The sequence below is a fragment of the Diabrotica undecimpunctata genome, chromosome 6 (genome assembly GCF_040954645.1).
Source record: "Diabrotica undecimpunctata isolate CICGRU chromosome 6, icDiaUnde3, whole genome shotgun sequence".
Taxonomy (NCBI): Eukaryota; Metazoa; Arthropoda; class Insecta; order Coleoptera; family Chrysomelidae; genus Diabrotica; species Diabrotica undecimpunctata.
This window is the reverse complement of record NC_092808.1, coordinates 82316146-82338903: the sequence shown is the minus strand read 5'-3', so window position 1 is coordinate 82338903 and position 22758 is coordinate 82316146. Positions and strand designations below refer to the sequence as shown.

The 22758-nt window shown below is 33.6% G+C and overlaps 1 protein-coding gene across 1 annotated transcript; it reads left to right on the top strand.

Moving 5' to 3' along the window:
• The first annotated feature begins 57 nt into the window (after positions 1-57).
• Positions 58-675, top strand: LOC140444504 (uncharacterized). Its single transcript, XM_072536263.1, has one exon. The coding sequence runs from the start codon at positions 58-60 to the stop codon at positions 673-675; it is 618 nt and encodes a 205-aa protein (XP_072392364.1).
• The last annotated feature ends 22083 nt before the right edge of the window (positions 676-22758 follow it).

Sequence of the window (22758 nt, the reverse complement as noted above, 5' to 3'; positions counted from 1 at the left end):
GGGGCTAATACTAAATTAAAAGAATTACAACAATTTTTGGAAGAGGAATCACAAACAATGAGTAATACGTTAGGTAATGAGGGAATTCAATGGCAATTTATTCCGGCACGTGCTCCAAATTTTGGGGGTTTATGGAAAGCGGCCGTGAAATCATGTAAACATCATTTAAGGAGAATTTTGGTTAAATCTCTTCTTAAATACGAGAAATTTAGTACTCTTCTTGCACAGGTTGAAGCGGTTCTAAACTCCCGTCCTTTGGTCCTTCTTTCCTCTAGTCCTGACGATCTTGAGGTATTAACACCTTCCCATTTCTTTATTGAACGCAAACTCACTAAAGCTCCTGATCCAAGTCTTAAAGAGATACCAGTGAATCATCTGTCTCGTTGGCAACATGTACAGATGCTACATCAACATTTTTGGAGTAGATGGTCGAGTGAGTACCTTGCTGAATTGCAACAAAGGCAAAAATGGATGAAGAATTCCAATAACCTTCAAACTGGACAGTTGGTTATCATCAAGGAGGACAATCTGCCTCCATCCCAGTGGCGACTAGGAAGAGTGAAGAAACTGTTCTGTGGTCCAGACGGAAATGTGCGAGTGGTCTTGGTCAAAATTCAACTGGGAGAATACAAACGTTCTATTTTAAAACTGTGTCCTCTCCCAGAACAATCATAGTGATTAAGTGTTCATTTTATATATATATATATATATATATATATATATATATATATATATATATATATATGAACGTTGGTTATGTTACAATTTTCTATTTTTCAGTTATTACATGTTTAAGCTTTATGTTGAAATTGTTATTTCAATGTGGGGGGAATGTTTAGGACTTTTAATTTTGTATAACCAAGGGTTTTTAGATCAGTCTGGCAACAGTGTGTAGTTGCAACCTGTAAGACTAGGTTGCAACTACAAGGGGACAAGGGGAGTAAGGTGGTAAGAAAAGGGGTTAGAATGGCGGAATACATAGCATTGTAAATTTGGTTTAGTTTTAATAAAAAAGTTGGAAATATCAGTTGGTGATGTTAATGTTGGCAAAGAAAAACCCGTAAAGAAAAATTTAGAAATTCTTAACGGAAACAAAAATATTTAGTTAATTTAAACAAATTATCTAATTATTTAAGTACAATTTATGCAGTAGCAACATTTTTCAATTTTGCTTGTATAAGACCCACACAAAATTTTTTACATGTATGACAAATTTCAATGTTGCTGGATTATTTTTGTTGTAGTTCCCTGTTTGGCACTGCCTATGTTTATTATTTGTTTGCTTTGTTGTACCCCTTGGATTTGTATCCGTTGATGTTGTCCTGTCATATGATCTTGTCGCAATTCTTCTGCTAACTGAAGTAAGAAATTTTGCTTAGATATTTGACTGCCGGATACTTTCTTATATAGAATCCAAGCATTTATCCTGCCATAACTAAACTATTTAAAAAACTTGCAACGGTCATCTTCCTGAAGCTGATTTGGATGAATACTATCTGGCTATCTGATCTTCAACGTCTACTCTATATTTTGTGTGGTTGTAGTAGGTAAGGGTTTCCGGTTTCTTTTTTATGTGTGTCTATTTCAATAATATTTGAGTGTAGAGAATTTAGCATTAAAATATTTTTGTTCGTTTTTACTTGGTAAACCATAAGCATCAAATTTTTATGTTTAAACATTTTTGTTTTGTATAGGTCCATCTTTTCTTTTTTATTGCAGTACTAAGTAAAATTAAGTAAAGCTAGGACTTTGAGACTTGCTATAGTAGTAGAAAAAAAATTTTATATTCCTAAATAAACATTCTATTTACTACAAAGATACAGTTCAAATAAACCAATATAGGAAATATTTACAGATTATTTGTTGCCAAATAATTATTTCCAGTTTGTTTTATGATAAGGTCTAAACTGTTATTATTAATTAAAAAGTTTTGATTTGTACAAACATTAAAAAGTCAAGTATAGATTATTAAAACAAACTTATCGAAATATAACAGGAGTCATCTGATGAAAATGTACAAAAATTAAACCTCAGGTGAAAAATAAAGAAACAAATTTAGGTTATAATTGATTTTTGCCTTAGAACAACTTTCAAAGATTCAGCACAATATGCTGAATTTGTCCTACTTGATCTAAGGAAAAAATCAATAATAACCTAAATTACATTATAATAAAAACATAATTCTTCTAAGCATAAGCATACCTAATCATTGCTCTTTAATATATTCATAAATAAATAAAAAAAACCCAATAGTAAACCAAAATGTTTTTTTACAGCTTGTCCAAGAAAAAAGTATAACTATAATTGTGTATTAAAATTAGGAAATATTTTATAATTATAATAAAAATGAGCTCATCGCTCCTTAACCCTTTGGGATCCAGTGGGACAGCGACAGTTTCAATTTGCCTGATGTTCCAAATAAGTCCCGTTTTACATTATATTCTTCGATATCGAAGTTTATCGACTACACTGCACATGTTTCTCTACTAAAGTGATATTGGCAACGTTGGATGGCTCAGTTCGTTCGTAAGTACAACGCAGTCAACACGTGGTTCTTACTTTTCGACGTTTTTACAGTTAAAACAATTTGTTTTCGACACAATCGTAAGGTAAGTTTGTTGTTTAGTGTATGTAATTATTCTACACCTTAATCTGAGATTCGTTTACTTTTGTAAATTGGCAAACTTACATCAGCAATCACATGGAATTTATGTGTCCCACTGGGTTTGTTGGACGTGCCTTTTATATACCATTGGTTTTTTTTAGCATGTCAAGAAAAAGAAAGCTTACTCAAAAGGAATTGCAAGAACTGGCTGATAATATAAGCGACATATCTTCATGCGATGACATAGATGCAGAATCTAATATATCTTCAGAAGACGACGAAGAAGACCTATTCCACGACAGTGATCATTCTTCTGATGAGTCGTATATGGCATCAGATGATTGTCCTGACAATGAAGAAGATCACACTCGCTCATCAGATGGATCAAATACGTCTTCATTTGATTCTCCCGAAAAGGAAGAAGACGAGAATACTTGCTTGCCAGATGAGGAAGATTTAATTGAAGGTAAGAAAGCCATTATCAATGAAAAGAAAAGAGAACTCCCTATGGTATGGACATTAGTCGAAGCTGATCATAAACTCAGATTTGCTGTTCCTCCTAAAATACCTTGTTTAGTTGATTAATCAATTAATATGAATTCGTCACGTCTAGAAATTTTCTTGAAAGTATTCCCTCGAAGTTTGTTTATTTTTATTGCGGATTGTACCAACGAGAGAATTAAAATGTATAATCGCAAAGAAGGAAAGTCTGAACCGCTTACTGATGCTGGTGAAGTAATGATTACTATTGGTTGTATTTTAATAATGTGCTAGAACAGAGTGCCTAAACTGAGACATTACTGGGCTTCGCATCCATCTGTCGGAAATAAAACGATAAGTACTGCAATATCAAAAAACAGATGCTTATTCATTCTCTCCAAATTTTACTTCAATGGCCCAAAGAAACCCGAAGATTGCAGTAAGATATATTATGTAGAAGAACTGCTCTCCTGTTTCAAGTTCACATTTCAGATGTATCGAACCGACAGTACTAGACAATCAATCGACGAGAGTATGGTGAAGTTCAAAGGTCGGTCGTCCCTAAAACAATACGTACCTCTAAAACCAGTGAAAAGGGGTATAAAACTATGGTGCAGGTGTGATTCTAAGACAGGATACGCATATGATTTTAACGTTTACTCTGGAAAGGAAGCTGAACAAGCTGATGGAACTTTAGGTGAAAGTGTAGTAAAAACGCTATGTGAATCGATACCTATTGATAATGTTGTTGTGGCTTTTGACAGGTTTTTTTACCGCTGTACGTCTAGTGGACACTATTAAATTCGCCGTAGTTAATACAGCCATTACAAATAGACGGAACATCCCTCAGGAGTTTTCTATAAAAAGCAAAATGAATAATAGAGACGCACCCAATGAACAATGCGCCTACAGGACTGTATGTGCGGCGGCCTTGTGGACTATCACGGATTGTGTTCCTCTGCATGTGTTAGCAGTAGAAAAGAGACATCTCTATGAGAGAAGAGAGCATTTAACAACAGCTATAAAAAAAAAGAAGAAAGGGAAAGATCAATGGAAAGATGACAAGAAGAGTGGAACAACAAGAAAGCTTATACTACGAATATTCCGACATTGTTACTCACACAATGCTGGAGTGTAATAGATGTACCTGGCCTTTCGGCATACGACCGTTAGCGCCTTCAGTGCCCCTACGCGTCCGACACCAAAATGAAGGTGCCACGCCACGTACACAAGGCACGTTTCGTGGGGCTCCACCTTCCCCGTAGTACCTGTGTTGCAATTACCTCACCTACCCGTTATCCCCTCCCACAGGCGGATAGGTGACGCAGGCAGAGGAATTTCTACCTTGCACGTAGACAGGTCGCCGCCGAGGATCTCTCCTCTACCACTCTTAAATCTCCTGGCGGGTACGTGCTGGGACACCAACACCACGCTTGACGCAAGGCCAAGAGAGGTGTGTACGGGACCAGCTCGTTCAACCTCGCCTGGTTCTCTTGGAATAAGAGTAGAGTGGTCCCACGAGAGTCTTGTCTCGGATACTAGGAGTGTAGACCGGTGACCGTGACGCCTAAGCGTTCGCGTGCGTTTCTACAAACCCGACACCTCAAGTGACGGCTCTCCACCTCTCAATTCCTACCCATTAGACGCCTCTTACGACAGGCAGGGCCTTCTGACCTCGGCCGTATTCTTATCTCCGCGAGCCGAACGGGCCGTAATAGATGTACAGTGGAGAGAAACAGAATGTATAAAGAAATAGGTATGAACCCCGTGACTGTAAGAGAGATGATAGTGAAGATGACGGGAAGTACGGCGGGATGGAATAGTGTTCACAATTACATCAGAGCATTTATTAAAACGAAAGAAGAAGAAAAGAAACACCAACCGGGCCAACGACAGAGATAAGATATTACTATTATATAAGATATATATATAGATATATATTATATATATTATATAAGATAGATATTACTATTTTAATGGGAATAAGCCGCAATTTTTGATCTTTGATCTTGCACTGATAACTTGTTTATACTCCAACAATTGATAGAAAAAAGAATAGCGGTTGGTACCGAAGTACATTTAGCCTTCATCAACCTAGAAAAGGCGTATGATACAGTTCCAAGACTTAAACAGTTCCAAGACTTAAATTGTGGAAAGCTTTATACAACAACTCGACATTAGTCCATACCTTTAAGGAATAATCACAGAAGTATACAATAATAACACTACTTACCTAAAAATTGGAAATAGACTATCAGAGCCAATAAAAGTAACTAAAGGACTAAAACAAGGATGCAGTATGTCACCCTTACTATTTAATTTACATATTGAGGCAGCCCCTTCAAAATTGGAAAAACCACTGTCAGGGAATGGGAATCCCCATAGGAAATGACGTACTGTACTCCCTGAACTTTGCGGATGACCAAGTCGTCCCAGCCCAAGATTTTTATGATCTAGAATTTATGATGAAGCGTCTATACAGAGAATATGTTAAATGGGGGTTACAAGTCAGCATGAAGAAAACAGAATATTTAGTTATCAATTCAGATGCAATGCTTGAAGTGTTGATAGACGAGAACGTGGAAATCAAAAAAGTAAAAAAATTTAAATATTTAGGTGCACTCGTTGCTAAGAACGGCTTGGGAGAAACCGAAATTAAACACCAAATTAATCAGGAACGTAAAATGGTAGGATGTCTGAACTCCTTATGGCGGGATCGCAGCATTTCCAAAAGGAACAAAAAAAGAATAAGGCAAACCATGGTTGAATCAGTTCTTTGTTATGGCTTTGAAGTATGAACAATTAATGCAGACTTGAAGAGAAGATTGTTGGCACTTGAAATGGATTATTTGAGAAGAAGTGCTAGAACATCAAGGCAGGAAAGGAAGACCAACGAATCTATAAGAAATAACATGAATGCTACAGAAACGGTCATGGACAGAATAGAAAGAAGAGGTTCAAAATGGTTTGGACACATTGAGAATGCCTGACGAACGTTGGCCTCAAAAACTTCACAAATGGAAGCCCCCTGGAAGAAGAAAAAGAGGTAGACCTCGACGCTCATGGAATGAAGTGTTGTATTCGCAAGTTGGAATAATGTCAAACGTCAATAAACTTGTTTTAACCTTCAATTGTGGCTTATTCCCATTAAAATAGTAATAACTTTAAAATGCCACAAGAAAATAGCTTCAGAACAATAGATAAGATTTAGATAAGAGAAGGGAGTGTTCCAAAAATGTCGTCAGCCATACAGCGGCCACCCCACTTTCGGAGTACGGTACGTGCAACAGTCAACTGCGCACAAGTAAGAGAGGGTGGTTTTAGTTGGTAGGCAGGATAATAGATATCTGAATCTTTGGCACTGCTATCTTTAGTACTTTAAATTAAACTAAAACACAAATTTTAGGGACTCAAAATGCAGGTAGCCAAAAAAAATTCCAAAACCCCCTCTCAAACAAATTCTGGGTGCGCCACTGTCTTAATTCAGCATATAACTATTTAAAATTTCAAAACTATTACATACAACCGATTATTACTATATAAAAAAAAATAAAATAAATGACGAATATTATCACAACTTAAAAAATTAAATATTTTATTTTTAACTGTTAGACTTGTATAAAGCTTTTATAGCTGTATTATAAAGCAACTGACTTGCTTAGTATGTGTTAATAAATGATTGTTGCTCTCTTCTCAAGTTAAAGATCAGATCTAAGTCACATAAACGAATAATAGTATGTACCTATCTTTACCAGTTACAGGTTTAGGATGCCAGGTATACCAGACTAGACAAAATAACGGACTTTAACAACACACAAAGGTGATTCCAATCAATAACAGAAAAAGACACTTGTAATTTTGTCAATCACTTTAAAAAAACAGGACATCAGTTTAATTAATAAACCATTAATACTATTGAATATGTAAATTATTATGAAATATTAAGAAATAAAACACTAAAAACTTTTAAACACTTTCACAAATTTTATTATACTCGTAGTTATCACTACAGCTATTTCGGCAGAGTGCGCATCGCAAGTAAGCTATTTTTGTTATGCGTCTAACACTTTATAGTCTTTAACTGAAAAAATTTTAGGAAAGGAGAACTGTTTCTGTTACTGAAGGAGATATTTTTTAATTTGTTAATTTTCATAGATTATAATAATGATAGCTTAAGGCCTTTATTTTAAATGTGAAGAATTTGGAATTGGTGATTAAAAGAATTATTACGAGTATCGTTTGAACCTTCGTATAGTGAGGACCGGTGTAAGTGTGTCTCGTATTCAATCGAATTTATTTAGGTTTTAATTAGGTTTACGTTAATTTTAAGTTATTAGAATGTTATTAGTTTAGGATTTGTACTGTGGGTATTAATATTTCCTATATTTTTTTGATAAATACTTAACCCTGGGATGTCCCAGGGTAAAAATGGTGTTGGTGGCAAAAACCCACCTTACAGGATCAAGTTGATAAGGACATGTTAAGTAATATTCACATCGAAGATATTGTTTTTTCTGAGGTTAATAATTGTAATAATACTGCCAAATGTTTTAAATTCTGATGATTCTATTATTAATAATTCCAACATTAAATCTATTGTTAATGATGGCTATAAAAACTTGCCGTCTACAACTCAGCAATATAAACAATCAAGTCAGGTTTTAAATACTTCAAATCGATTTAGCGATACTGATACAGGGCCGTATTTTATTTTTGTTCAAAATACCGATTTAAATTTGGGTCGTCTTCATCCCATGAAAATAGGAGAAAAATTAAGTACTCTCGCGGATTACGATAAAAAAATAACTGAAATTTAGTGTTGGCAGGAATAGAATTAAAATCGAAGTAGATTCGGGACTTGTTCCAAATAGGCTGGTAGAAGAATCTTTTTTTGAAAAAAATAATTTAATTGCATTTATACCTAATTATTTGACAGAAAAAAGAGGTTTAGTTCGCGCTGTTGACACTACTATAAGTGAAAATAAACTCCTAAATACTCCAAAATCGAATGTAACGGTTAATAAAGTCCAAAGAATGACTAGATTAATACAAAAAGACGGTATATCGAAGAGACTCCCAAGACAGATGATTATTGTTACTTTTGCGGGCAAATTAATTCATCTATTTATCTACACTAATAAAGTTAGGTGCCCGGTCGAGGTGTTTGTCAGTCCGGTCATGCAATGTTACCAGTGTTTGCGTTATGGTCATTCGGCTACTCAATGTAAATAAAAAAAAAAAAGATGCAAAAAATATGGGAATGAAGAAAATAAAGATTGTCCTGATAAATGTAATACTTTTTGCGTGCATTGTCAAAATAGTGGTCACGAATCAATTTTCAGAGAATGTCCTGAATATCTTAAGCAGAGAAAAACGAAATAAACTATGGCTAACTTGAACATTTCGTTTAAGGAAGCGCAGAAAATATCTGATAATCCAGGTTATTCCAGCTTAGTTCAGAAGAATTCATTTGCACCGTTAATCAACTCTGACACGGAATTTCCTCCACTAAAATTTGATTCTACTTGTCAGTTCAATTCTACTACAGTTCATAAAAATAACAATATTCTCAAAGGTCATACAACCCTGGTAATTAGCCCTCCCAAAAAAAGAAAAAATAGAGACACTACTATTAATTTCCCTCCAATTCGTAGAGAGTTCCAGACTACTTTCTGTGCTGGTCCCGTATTCTAATTCGGACAACTTGAACCTGTAGATGAATTTAGTAAATTTATCACTCAGCTTAGTGTTACTCCTAAAAATTTTATTAAACAAAGCTTTCAAGATTTTGTTAATGCTTCTCCAAATATGGCTTCTAATCTTAACGTCAATGCCATTGAATTTGAGAACAAAGTTAAAGAAGTTGTTTATAACATTTTTACTTAGAATTCATGGCTATCAAAAGTATTAAAATTATTCAGTGGAATATTCGATCACTTAACGCTAACAAATATTCTTTACATCAGTTACTTCTTGAAGAACATTTTGATATAGCAGTTTTATCGGAAACTTGGTCCAAACCCTCAGATAATGTTTGTTTTAGTAATTTTAATATAGTAAGTAAAAGTAGAGCTAACGGATACGGTGGAGTAGCTATACTTATATCAAATAACATCAATTACGAACCTATTTCATTTGTTAATAATTTCAATCAAAACTTGGAAGTTTGTGGCGTAGACGTTAGTATTGAAAAGAAAAAGTATATGATTTTAAGTTTATACCGACCAGTAAAAGCAAAAGTATCAGTGCGAGATTATGTCAACTTTGTTCACAAATTAACAATGACTGTATTATTTCTGGGGATTTTAATTCGCACCACGGATTATGGAGATCAAATGCACGTTCTTCAGAGGGTAATATATTAGTGGAAGCCTTGGATTCTTTTTCTCATTTAATTATCGTAAACGATGGATCGGCTACTAGGTAGGGATGGCGGTTTTTGACAAAACACCGGTTTCCGGTTATACCGGTTTTTTTTGCTTACGGTTTAGCCGGGCGGTTATAAACGGCCAAAAAAACCAGTTTTTCCAAAAACCCGTTTATGTTTTTTTTTATTCCATTAGGTTACAAAGTTACATTTACAATGCACTTTAGTTTGCATCCCCAACCATTTCAAATTACCCACCCCAACCATTTCAACTTATAAAGAATTTCCCAGACTCGTTCAAATGGGCTTTAAAAAAAAAATCGGTTGCCTGTAAAGTCGGTTTTACGGGCGAATATTTTACGTGACAACGTCTTTTTCTCGGTAGAATATTTATTGATATAATTATTATTAAATTGCACAATAGGAACAAGGAATTGAATGAAAATAAGAATTGCACAAATTTTAACTATAGAAATATATTTTGTTTACTAAAACATTGTACATGTAAACTTAAACTTAACTAATTTCTATTTGAGTGATTTTGTTGAGGATAGGACGATGATAGGAGAAATATGAAATGAAAGGAAGTGTTTCTGCTGTAATGTGTCTTGAACGCCAAGAACGCTCAAGAAAGACAGAGACACAAGCACGGAAGCACGCACCGATTGAACGCGCCTAATTCTCTAGTGCTGGGCGCGCAGCGGACCGATCATGTTTGAGTGGGAGAGAGACGCAAGGCATTCGCCGGTCCGGCGGGCCTCTCTCTAGTTCGGTGACTCACTGTAACAGACGTGAGCGGGCGTTACACTTTTTCATGAATGACTCCGAGCCACAACCTAATTTAAGACGTTGTCACGTCAATAATATCAACATAAATATTTTATGTAACAATAAAACACTGAAAACTTTGTTTTCAAAACTTCCACAAAATTTATTTTAAACTCTTATCACTACACGCTGTTTCGGCTGATTGCCTTTCTCAAGTGATCTATTTTTGGCATGGGTTTACACTTTATAGTCTCTAATGAAATAGGTTGAGAAGGGGAGAACTGTTTGTCTCAAGTTGGTCATTCAGAATTATATCTGTGTTTTTTAATTTGTTGATTTCCATAGATTCTAACAAAGACAGTTTAAGGCCTTTATTTTGAATGTGAAGAATTTTAAATTTCACAATTTCAAAAAGGAATTTCAAACAAAAGGCCTTTCTACTATCTTTCAAACTATCTTTGTTTGAACCTCTGTCTAAACCCACGTTTAATGTCAAGAGTCAAGTGTGAAAAATAGATGATCTACCAGATCACTTATAAAAATATTATGATTACAAATACCTTTTCAACGAAATATTAGAATAAAACTTAATTGTTTCTGGCTGATGTGAGTTTGCACTTTCAGTTTGCTTCTGTATTTATAAAATAAAATAAAATTTGAATTATGGTTTTGTTTGGAATAATTACTTGAGTATAATGATTATGATTGGGATCCAAAATAATACGTAACCTAATCCTAATTACTGTAAAAACCTAATAACCGGTTTTTACTTTAAAAATAAAAAACCGGTTATAACCGGGACAAAAAAACAACCGATAAAACCGGTTATTGCAAAGTAAAAAAACCGGTTTTCGGTTAAAACCGGTAGGTTTTTCCCATCCCAACTACTAGGGCCACTCCTCCAGGTCATGCCAAATCAGTTGTAGATCTCACCATTTTATCTTCCAATTTATGATCAACTTTTGACTGGACTGTTATACAAGATACATATGGATCCCATCACTTTCCTATTCGAATGTCTACCAATAATATTAAAATAGAAAATACGAGGTTTATATCTACAGTTAAGTGGTCGATGGCTAATGCTAACTGGGCTAACATATTGAATTTTAATGAATATAAAAGAAAGAGGCTATGTGTAAACGTACTTTTCGCTTAAAAGCTAAATCTAGCTGGGTACAGTATTGCTCTTCTTTTAATAGGCAAACCCCTTCATCAGATATTTGGAAAAGGGTAAATAAAATTCAGTCTCAGAAAAAAAATTATCATTAACGATAAATCAGCAGTTAAACAACTTTTTTTTAAAATTGCTCCCGACTCTGTTCATCTACTAATAAATATACCAGAGGACCATATCGATGCCCACTTGTTACTCACTCCTATTACTCCGAGGGAACTTATAGCAAACGTTAAAATTTCAAAAAATACATCTCTAGGTATGGCCGGTATAAACTACCTCATGTTAATAAACCTTCCCGAAATTGCTATAGATTATCTATGCAAGATATTTAACAACATTTTACTAAAAGGAGATAATTGTGATTCGCTTAAGCAATGTCTGGTGATTCTTATACCTAAAATAAATGATCGTACTTCTTTAAGACCCATTTCTCTGATGTCATGTCTATTAAAAACACTTAAACGGATCCTTAAAACTAGATTGGAATCGTGGTGTGAAAATGAAGGCATATTCCCGGTAGCTCAGTTAGGCTTTCGGAGAAATAAAGGAACCATCGACTGTGTCACAATTAACTACTGATATCCAATTGTCTTAATCAAATAATAATTATTTAGCAGCACTTTATTTAGATATTTCGGGAGCATTATGATAATGTTATCTAAAACTTACTTTTCGAGAAACTAAGGCATATATTAGTCCCAACTAGATGTGCACAGGTATTTGTTAATAGACAAGTATTCATTCGGTGCAATAATAAATTGATTGGCCCAAGGTTAGTTTATCAGGGTTTGCCGCAGGGATCTGTGCTTAGTCCTGTCTTGTTTAATCTATATACTATGGATCTACATTGTATGGGTATTAATTGTAATATATTACAATACGACAATGATTTCTATCTTTAAACTTCTAAAAATTCTTATTAGGAATGTATTGATTCAATAAAACGAATTATGTACAGTGCAAGAGAATACTTTCTTAACCAAGGGTTGGAACTTACTATGAATAAATCCGCTGTGGTGTTGTTTACTCGTCATCATCGCTTACCAGATATATCCAGCGTTAGAATTGATAATCTAAGTATACCTGTCCAAAAGCACTATACTTATCTTGGCGTCACGCTTGATACTAAATTAACATGGGAAGAACATATTAATAATTGTTTAATTAAATGCGAAAAAAGCCTAAATGTTTTAAAAGTAGTTAACCGCCACCAATGGGGCGCTGATCCTAAGGTTAATCTAATGTTTTATAGGGCATATACCAGGTCAGTTCTTGACTATGGTTGCTTTTTATATGGGTCTGCTACAAATACTAGAGTTAAAAAATTAGACCAAATACAGTACAAAGCTCTACGTTTGGTTTTAAGTGCACTTAAATCTACACATACTGAAAATCTATTAGCCGAATGTATGGAACCTCCATTACATTTAAGACGTCTTTTTTTGTCTGAAAAGTTTATCCTTAAATGTCAAAGTAATAACCAAAGCTACCTATTTCAAGAAATATCCGACATATCTGTGTCTAACTTAGTTGACAAATTGTGGCATAACAAAAATTTGCCAACTTTAGCTATAGCATTTCCTAATGCTTCTTCCTATTTAGAAATCCCAGCTGAAACTAATTTTTTCCAATCTAATTTCAATATTCTTTATTCCCAAACCAAAGTTTATTTCCTTACTTTTGATGATAACAACGCCATTCAACTTCAGAAACAACTTGCCAAATTTGATAACCCGTATAGGATTTTCACAGATGGGTCAAAATCCATTTTTGGAGTTGGTTGTGCGGTATATATCCAAAACAATCAAGAACACATTATGTTTAAATTAAACCAACAATGTTCCATTTATTCCGCAGAACTGTTTGCAATATATCAAGCTCTGAAATGGACTATTGAGAAGAAAATGTCTGATCAACAAATAGTAATCCTGTCGGATTCAAAATCTGCGTTGTCTGCTTTAGATAAAAAAAAGAATGATTACAATCTAGAAGTTAAAGTGCGTAAGTAGAATCTGTTTTTCTATTATTAAAAGCCTTTTGTGTCCTGCTATCCGCTTGTTAAAGGTTCTACTCGTTTGACCGATGTAAGTTTTTGGGCAGTCGCCACATGTAAGTTTGTATACCCCACTATGTAAGAGCTTTTTATTTTGGCTTTTGTTGTTCTTAATATATTTGCTTAAGTTGTTGTTTGTTCTGAAAGCTGGCGTTATTCCTTTCTTTTTTATGTGTTTGGCTACTTTTGATGATATCTTTCCTGTATATGTAATCGAGCAAAAAGTAATGGTTTTTTTCTCTGTTGGCGAAAAGACTAATTTTAGCACTTTCTTGTGCAGTTTTGGTTTAAAATTTTGTTTATTGTCTGTTCGTTGTCTTAAATTCCAAATAAAGGCCTTAGAATCTATAGAAACCAACAAATTAAAAAATACAGATATAATTCTGAATAACAAACTTGAGACAGTTCTCCACTCCTTAACATATTCAGTTCAAGACTTTAAAGTGGTAGACACATAACAATATAGCTCACTTGAGACACGCACTCTGCCGCAACAGGTGTAGTGATAATTAATTACAATAAAATTTGAGGAAGTGTTGAAAACAAAAGTTTTCAGCGTTTTATTGTTTAATAAAATAAACTTCCATCAAGCAACGGTCGAATCTCGAATCCATTACATAATTATAAAATAAGTTGTTGTAATATGTTATAAAATCAAAAACAAAGAAGCAGTCGATTATTACCAAACTAATGCATTTTATATTCCCTTTGTAAAACGAAATTTTCGCTTCTCTGTGGAAATTGTACTTCAATCTCTTAAGAAAAAACATTAATGTGTTTTAAATTCCTGTTAAATATTATTAGTGTGTAACGTAGAACTGGTAAGGTGTTTAATTTGCTGTACGTCAACCATTCCGTCCTGTAAGTTTTATTGTTTTAAACTTTCTTTTATTTATATGTTTCTTAAATTATGAGTCTGTAACAAATTTCTAATAAAGCAAGTACAGAGTTTGTGAAATACTGAGTTTACCTATACAATCTCTTCCTTTTATTAAAAACATTGGGAGATTTAGATTGGGAGAAATGGATAAATACAGAGAAGATTTTTTTTTATTTTTTTATTATAACTAATAAATTAACAATCAAAATAAAACAATGTATTCTATAAGTTAATGTGATCAGTTCGAATTCGTTAGTCAAGGTGGGTGGACGTATTCGAGTTTTGTGAATTAGCTGGTGATTGTTTCTTGTAAAATATAAGAAGTGTAATTTAGTTGTTAGTTTTGGTATTGATAGTTACGGAGAGCATATTAGAGTTTTTTAAGGCGTAAGTGATGTCAGAAAAAACGGGCGGCGATAAGCCGCCCGATGAAAAAAACACTGATAGTGATAATAGCAGGTATGTTCAGCAAATAGATATGAATAACAGTTATAGACCAGGAGATAATGGCCCATTTTATGTGTTTGTGGAACATAAAAATAAAAATTTAGGGAGACTTTTTCCAATTAAAATAGGGCACTTTCTACTTAAAGATGAAATTTTAAAAAAAGATGTAATAGACATTAAACCGGTAGGAGTTAATAGGGTAAAGGTTATTTTTAATACCTTAGAAATAGCCAATAGTTTAGTTAACCACGAAGTTATATTAAAAAATGAGTTAATAGCATTTATACCTAAATTCTACACTCACAAAAAAGGAGTTGTCAGGATGGTAGATACTTTCTTTTCTGAAGAATATTTATTAACGGCTATCAAATCAAACAAACAGGTATCAAGTGTCAATCGTATGAAAAGGAAAATTATAGACTCTGATGGAAACGTAGTTTTGGTAAATAGACAAATGATAATAGTAGAATTTTTAGGAAATGAAATTCCAAAATGTATACAAATAAATTTATGCAATTTTCATGTTGAACCTTACATACAACCCGTTGTACAGTGTTTCAAATGTCTGAGATATGGCCACTCAGCTAGACAATGTAAATCAAAAAATGAGAGATGCCAAAAGTGTACAGATACAAGTCATACAAAAGAGGATTGTAAAGAAAATAATTTGTGTATTTATTGTAATAATAACGACCACCCCTCAATTTCACGTATTTGTCCTGTATATGCAAAGCAAAAGGGGATAAAACAAATTATGTCAGTTGAAAACATTTCTTTTAAAGAAGCCGAAAATATATACAATAATCCATCATATGCGAAGGTGGCTACGAATAACCGTTTCTCTATTTTAAACAACGATAACAATTTTCCAACTTTACCGAATACTTCTGGCGACAGTCCATCATCTATTAGTACTTTTAAAAAACCAAAACCAGCTTCTAAAGTGAATACTGTTAAAACAATTAAACGAACACACCCAACCTCTCCTACACCAGATACGATGCCTGTAAAAAAATCTTTTAAACCTAGTCAAAAACCTAAACCCATTATACCTAACCCCTACAGAGAAGAATTTATGGACTATAAAGAGAAAACTATAATGTTAATTACCTCCTTCATAAGTAAATTTCAAAAAAATTTTCAATTACCACCAAATACTCTCATGGAATCTAATATCCGGGACTTTGTAGAAAGTGCGTTTGTTCCAAGTGATCCAAATGATGCCATGGAAACATATAGTGAATCAGATTCAAGTGAAAAACTATTTTACTGATTAAACTTTAAAAATGGCTAATAAACAAACAATTAAAAACCAATTAGTAATTTTGCAGTGGAATAGTAGATCAATAACATCTAATAAAAATAATTTGTTAAATTACCTTAATAAAAACCATGTTGATATTATCATACTTTCTGAAACTTGGCTTAGGTTTAATAGTAATTTTAATATTAAGGGATATAACTTCATTAAAAGGTGTCGTGATGACGGATATGGCGGAGTTGGTATATTTATCTTACAAACAATTAATTATCAAGAAAGTGAAATAATTCAAAATTTTTCAAGGGGCATTGAAGTATGTGCAGTATTTATTCCAGATATAAATATTTCTTTCGTTTCAGTATACAAACCTTCAGACATAGCAGCCACAAAAAAAGATTGGTTAAACTTATTGGTACAGTTTGATATCTCTCGTACAATTTTTTGCGGCGATTTTAATGTACACCATTACAGGTGGGGCCCTATTCCGGAAGATCGCGGGGGAAAGGATTTAACAGAAGCTTTAGATTTTTTGGAACTAATTACTTTAAATGATGGATCGCCCACTAGAGTTAATCCCAATGGTAATCACTCTGCAGTTGATTTAACTGTTATCTCCCCTTTTTTGGCAGATTTGGTAAATTGGTCCGTATATCAAGACACTTTAGGTTCTGATCACTACCCTATTCAGATTCAGCTTCAAATTGCTCCCATATCTATCGAAATCAATCCGGCAACCAAGTGGAATGACGGTCGTGCCGATTGGTCAGCCTTTCAAGCATTTATTGAAAATGAAATCAGTTCAAATTTATCTCTAAATGATTCAGATAACTGTCAAATAACAAAAAAATTATTTGAAGTTATATCTTCAGCAGCATCTGCATCCATGCCCGTTAAAAAACCTTTCATTCCTTCTGTCCCAAGGCCCTATTGGTGGGACAAAGAATGTTCTGATATAGCTGAAAGTGGCTCCCACGCACTTAAATTGTTCAGAAGACAAGGAAATATTACAAATTATCTGAATTACCAAAATATCGCAGCAAAGGCTAAACTCATTTTCAAGTTAAAACAAAAAAATAGTTGGATAACCTTTCTTAATCAACTCAATAGATCTACACCCCTTTCAAACATTTGGAATTGTGTAAAAGCTATAAGAAACAAATATCATAAACAAAAGAAACCTCCATTGCACGAAGATTTAATTGAGGATGTTCTGAATCAGCTGGCCCCGCCGTCGGTCTCTAATGTCAATGTAGACAATCAAAAAAATTTTCATTTTTGTTCTACTTCAGATACTATGTCTAAAACTTTTACTTATTCAGAGTTAATTTTGGCATTAAACCAAACCAGAAGCACGGCTCCCGGTTTGGATGGTTTCACATATAAAATTTTACACAATCTTCCAGTTTCAGCTAAACAAATAATTTTAAAAATTTTTAACAACTGGTGGGTAAAACAAGATTATGCTGAGGATTTAAAAAATATTGTTATATGTTTAATTAAAAAACCATCTAAAGATCCAAAATTACCCTCATCATATCGACCTATATCGTTAATGTCTTGTCTGACCAAGACTTTTGAACGCATGATTAAGTTTCGCCTAGAACATTTTATTGAAAGCAATTCTCTCCTACCCACTACACAGTATGGATTTCGGAGAGGCCGTAGTACGATAGATGCATTGACCCATATGGTTACAGATGCACAAATATGCTTATCTGATAACAAATACATGTTATGCCTATTTGTGGATCTAAAAGGTGCATATGATGTGGTTGATTTGAGTATTTTAAAAACAAAATTGTGTAAAATGGGTATCAGCAAACAGGTATCAAATAACTTAATAAATTTGTTTCTAAACAGAAAAATTTATATTCGTGACCACAGAAATGTACTCCACGGGCCAAGAACAGTATATAACGGTTTGCCGCAGGGATCAATATTGAGTCCACTTTTATTTAATGTATACACAGCAGAGCTGCATAGTTTGAGGAATGACACTATAAAAGTTATACAGTACGCGGATGATATTTGTTTCTATACTATCCATAGTTCATATGAACGATGTATTACAGATTTAGAGTATATTTTTTGCTGCATGCGTGATTGGTTACATACTATGGGTTTTAGTGTTTCACAGCAAAAGACAGCGGTTATGTGTCTTACTAGGCACAGACTTAAAACACCCGATTTGTATACCATAGGTGATTTTACTATACCCGTAGTGAAAGAATATAAATATCTTGGCATCCATATAGATAATAAACTCCTAGGGACCAGCCATATAAAACACGTAAAGCAAAAATGTGAGAAAGGGCTCAATCTTCTGCGTGTAGTTTCTAAATATAAATGGGGTGCAGATGTTAAAATATCTCTTACTTTTTACAAGTCATACATCCGCTCAATAATAGATTATGAATGTACTATTTATGCCTCAACTAGCAAATCAAACTTATTAATCTTAGACAGAATTCAATATAAGGCAATTAAAATAAGTCTAGGAATTATGATGTCGTCACCGAATTGTGCAGTTCTCGCTGAAGCACAAGAACCGCCTTTGTGCCTTCGAAGAGAGTACTTAGCTAATAAACAGCTAATCAAGTATAGGACGTTTAGTACATTTATGGTCAAAAAAATATCAAATATAGTGGTCCAGAATCTTACAAACAAATATTGGAGAATTAAAACGTCTCCCCCCCTTGCTGATGCTTTTATTGACACTGAGAGACATAAAGAACTAATACATAGTCAAAAAAAATATCCTATTTACGAAATCAATTTTGCAGCCTTAATATTTAAACCAACCATTATAATTCCAAACTATCCAGATAATATATTTCTATCAAAATTAATTTTCAAATCTATACTCTGTAATTTAGGAGAGAATAAAATCATCATCTATACGGATGGATCAAAAAAAAGATTTAAAACAGGCTGTGCATTTTTAGTTTCTAATATTAACCATGTTGAGCAATATCAAGTCCCTTATTATTTATCGATTTTCAGTGCAGAGGCTATAGCTATTAGCAAAGCTTTAGATTGGTGCGAGATGAATTTACCTTTATCTGTGGTAATTGTAACAGACTCTCTCTCAGTTTTGAACGCCATTAAAAGCCCTCCTTTTAATAATTATAATAAAAATATTCTTCTATCTATAAAAAATAGTCTATATAAACTGCAGGAGTATGGTGTACGAGTTACACTAGTCTGGGTTAGAGGTCATTCAGGGATAACTGGGAATGAGGCAGTTGATATCGCAGCTAAAAAAGCACTTGACTCAGAATTGAAAGTAAACATGTGCAACCCATCAGATCTTATTAATTTATATAAGGCTGATGTAAGGGTTAGATGGGAAACTCAGTACAGTAAATTTTCAACTACATCAGAGAACCTCTATTTTAAACTTCAACCGGTTTTACCGACGAACATTCCTTACATCAACTCGTGGGATTATAATAGATATAAGTCATCAATTATATCACGTTTAAAACTTAATCATGGTCGCTTTCCAGCACATTTGTTTAGGATTGGTATCTTAGATTCTCCGTGTTGTCCGCACTGTCCAGAAAAACCTTTAGCCGATATAAATCACGTTTTCTTAGAGTGTCAAAAATATACTGCACATACAGATATGCTGTACCAAGAACTGAAAAAGTTTGTAAGTCTACCAACTAACATTCCTACTTTATTAGCACAACAAGAGAAAGAAATATACAACCTTTTAATCAAGTTTGTTTTAGAAGCAAAAATAGATATTTAGCTCATATATGGTTAAATATGTGTACATATATGTATATATGTGTATATAAATATGTGTTTACAAACATTATGTAATTAGAATCCAAACCTCTGTTTTACCCCATTTGTTAATACCTCCTGCCCGTGACCTAGTCTAGTTTGTCTTAATAAAAATGTCTTGATGGGTCCCTAGACAAGAAACGAGTGGCCATGTTTTTATCCCTATCCTATCCTTAATAATAATAATAAAAAAAAAATACAAATATTCTGTGGCAAATAGACAAGTTCTAATGCCATCCACTATCTACACACACACACACACACACACAAGTTAATGTGATGAGTTTAGGTCCTGTCCATTGGTTCTGGCCTGATGTGGTCCCCTCCAGTGAGAGAATCACGAGTCCGTGTTACTGGTCTGTTGGTCAACGTCGCTTTAGTCTTCTGATAACTCGATGTTGAGGTATTGCAGAAATTATTGGATTGGAGTGTGTGTTCACTTTTTGCATGTATTGTAATTTCTTTTGCTGGTATACTTCTTTCACTGTTGAGATATTGAGATCCTCATAGATTCTTTGGTTGGTTACGTACCAGAGTGCATCAACAATTGCTCTTAAGATTTTTGATTGACATCTTTCCATAATAGCAATATTAGATTTACTACTAAAGCCCCACAGCTCTATGCCATATGTCCATATTGGTTTGATAACTGTTTTATAAATTAGAATTTTATTATTTATGGATAGCTTGGAGTTTTTTTCAATTAATCAATTGATTTCTTTTTGTCTTAGTTGTATTTGTTTTCTTTTTTTGGTGATGTGTTCTTTCTAACACAGGGTTTGGTCCAGGTGTAGCCCTAGGTATTTGGTTGTTTTAGTCCTGGGTATTTCCTCATTGTTGATATATATTGGTGGTGGTGTTTCTCGTCGTAAAGTGAAAGTTACGTGGGTTGACTTGTTTTCAATTATTTTTATTTTCCATTGTTTTAGTCAGTTTTCAAGCTCATACAAATAGTCTTGGAGTTGTTGTGTAGCTATGTTAATGTGTTTGTGACTTGTAAGTGCTAGCGTGTCATCTGCAAATGTGCCAATTATTACGTTATGTGAAGTTGGTAGATCAGACGTATATAATATATATAATAAAGGTCCCAGGACGCTGCCCTGTGGAATTCCCGCCTTAATGGGATGCATTTTTGGATATTTCTCCATTTACTTTTGTTCTAAACTGTCGGTTTTTTAAGTATGATGTAAGTATTCGAAAGACTGGTGGTAATATTTGTTTAATTTTATAAAGAAGTCCTTTATGCCAAACCTTATCAAAAGCTTGACGTACATCTAGTGATACCATTGGGCAATATTCCTTTTCTTCTAATGGGGAATTGATTTTATGGGTTAATCGGTGGCATTGCTGGATAGTTGAGTATTCTCGTCGAAATCCAAACTGATAATTTGGTATCCAATCTGCACCTGTAAATTCTGAATCTATTTTTTTTATTAAAAGTTTTTCTAGTAATTTGGAGATTGTTGATAACAGACTGATAGGTCGATAGGATGAGACTTCACTTGGATCTTTTCCTGTGGTTTCGGGAATAAAAGTATTTCTGCAATTTTTAGATTGTTAGGCCAATAATTACATCTAAATATTGCGTTAAATATATATGTAAGGATTACTATCTTACCCTTTTTTGGTAATTCTTTTAGCATTTTTGGTGTTATTAGGTCAATTCCTGGTGACTTTTTGATATTTAGTCTTAAGATTTCTTCTTTAAGTTCTTTGGGTGTTGTTAATTTTATTGGATTTACTGATGGTTGTTTAAAGTTTAAATAATTAATAATTTTTTGATCTTCTTCATTGTTGTGTGGTTGGAATACTGTTGCTAAATGTTCAGCAAATAATTCTGATTTTTCTTTATCGCTTTTTGCCCATTGGTTCTGTGTGTCTGTGGTTTTTCTTACTGGTGGCGATATTTCTTGAGGTTTTAAGGATGATTTGATTGGTTTCCATATTGAATGGTCGTATCTATTAAGTTGTGTTACATATTTTTTGACTGACTTTTTTTTTGTAATTTTAAGTTGTGTTTTTAATTTATTCGTTAAGCGATTGTAAAACGTTTTATCCGCTGGGTTCCGATTTTGTTGCCATTTGGCTCTTGCTCTTCGTGTTTCAGCAATGAGCTTTTTAATTTCTAGTGGAATATTTATTCTATTCTCGATTTTATTTTTATCTGTATCGTTTGGTGTTACGTCTTTTGCAGCGTTTTGCAATAATGTCAGATGGTTGTTTGTAGCTGCTTCTATTTCTGAAGGGCTTCTTAGTCTTACATTTAGTTTAATGTTTTCATCCAGTATTTTTCGGTAAAGGCTTCAATCTGTTCTAGGTCCATGCAGTTTTGGAGTAGGTTGTTTGTTAATAACGCAGGTGCTAATTTTTGCAATAATTGTTAAATGATCTGAAGATAGATCATAACTTGGAACTATGTCTATAAAGGTGTTAGATATTTCTTTTATGATGCAAAAATCTAAGAGGTCTGGTCTTTTTTTGGGTCCGTTGGCTAGTACGTTGGTGTTCCTGTTGATAAATATGAATATTTATTTTCTTGCATTACGCTATAGAGCTCTCTCCTCTTTGTTATTATTAATCTTGATCCCCAGTAAGTGTGTTTACTATTAAAGTCACCAGCTGCGATAAATTTTGGACCTAGAGTATTGAAGAAGGATCCGATATCGGTTTTTTTAATATTGTGCTTTGGAGGGCAATCTACTGCTGCTATTGTTATTTCGTAAGGTAATGAGCACACTTTAATTACTGTAGCTTGGATACAGTCTGTTTAACTTTGTATCATGAAATGTTTAATTGATTGTTTGATCAAGATTGCTGTATCTCTTTGGGCTGTCTTGTCTGAGTGGTTAGTATGGTACGTTAGATAATGAGGTATTTTAAAATACGGTTTGTCTGTAAAATGTGTTTCACTTATTAATAATA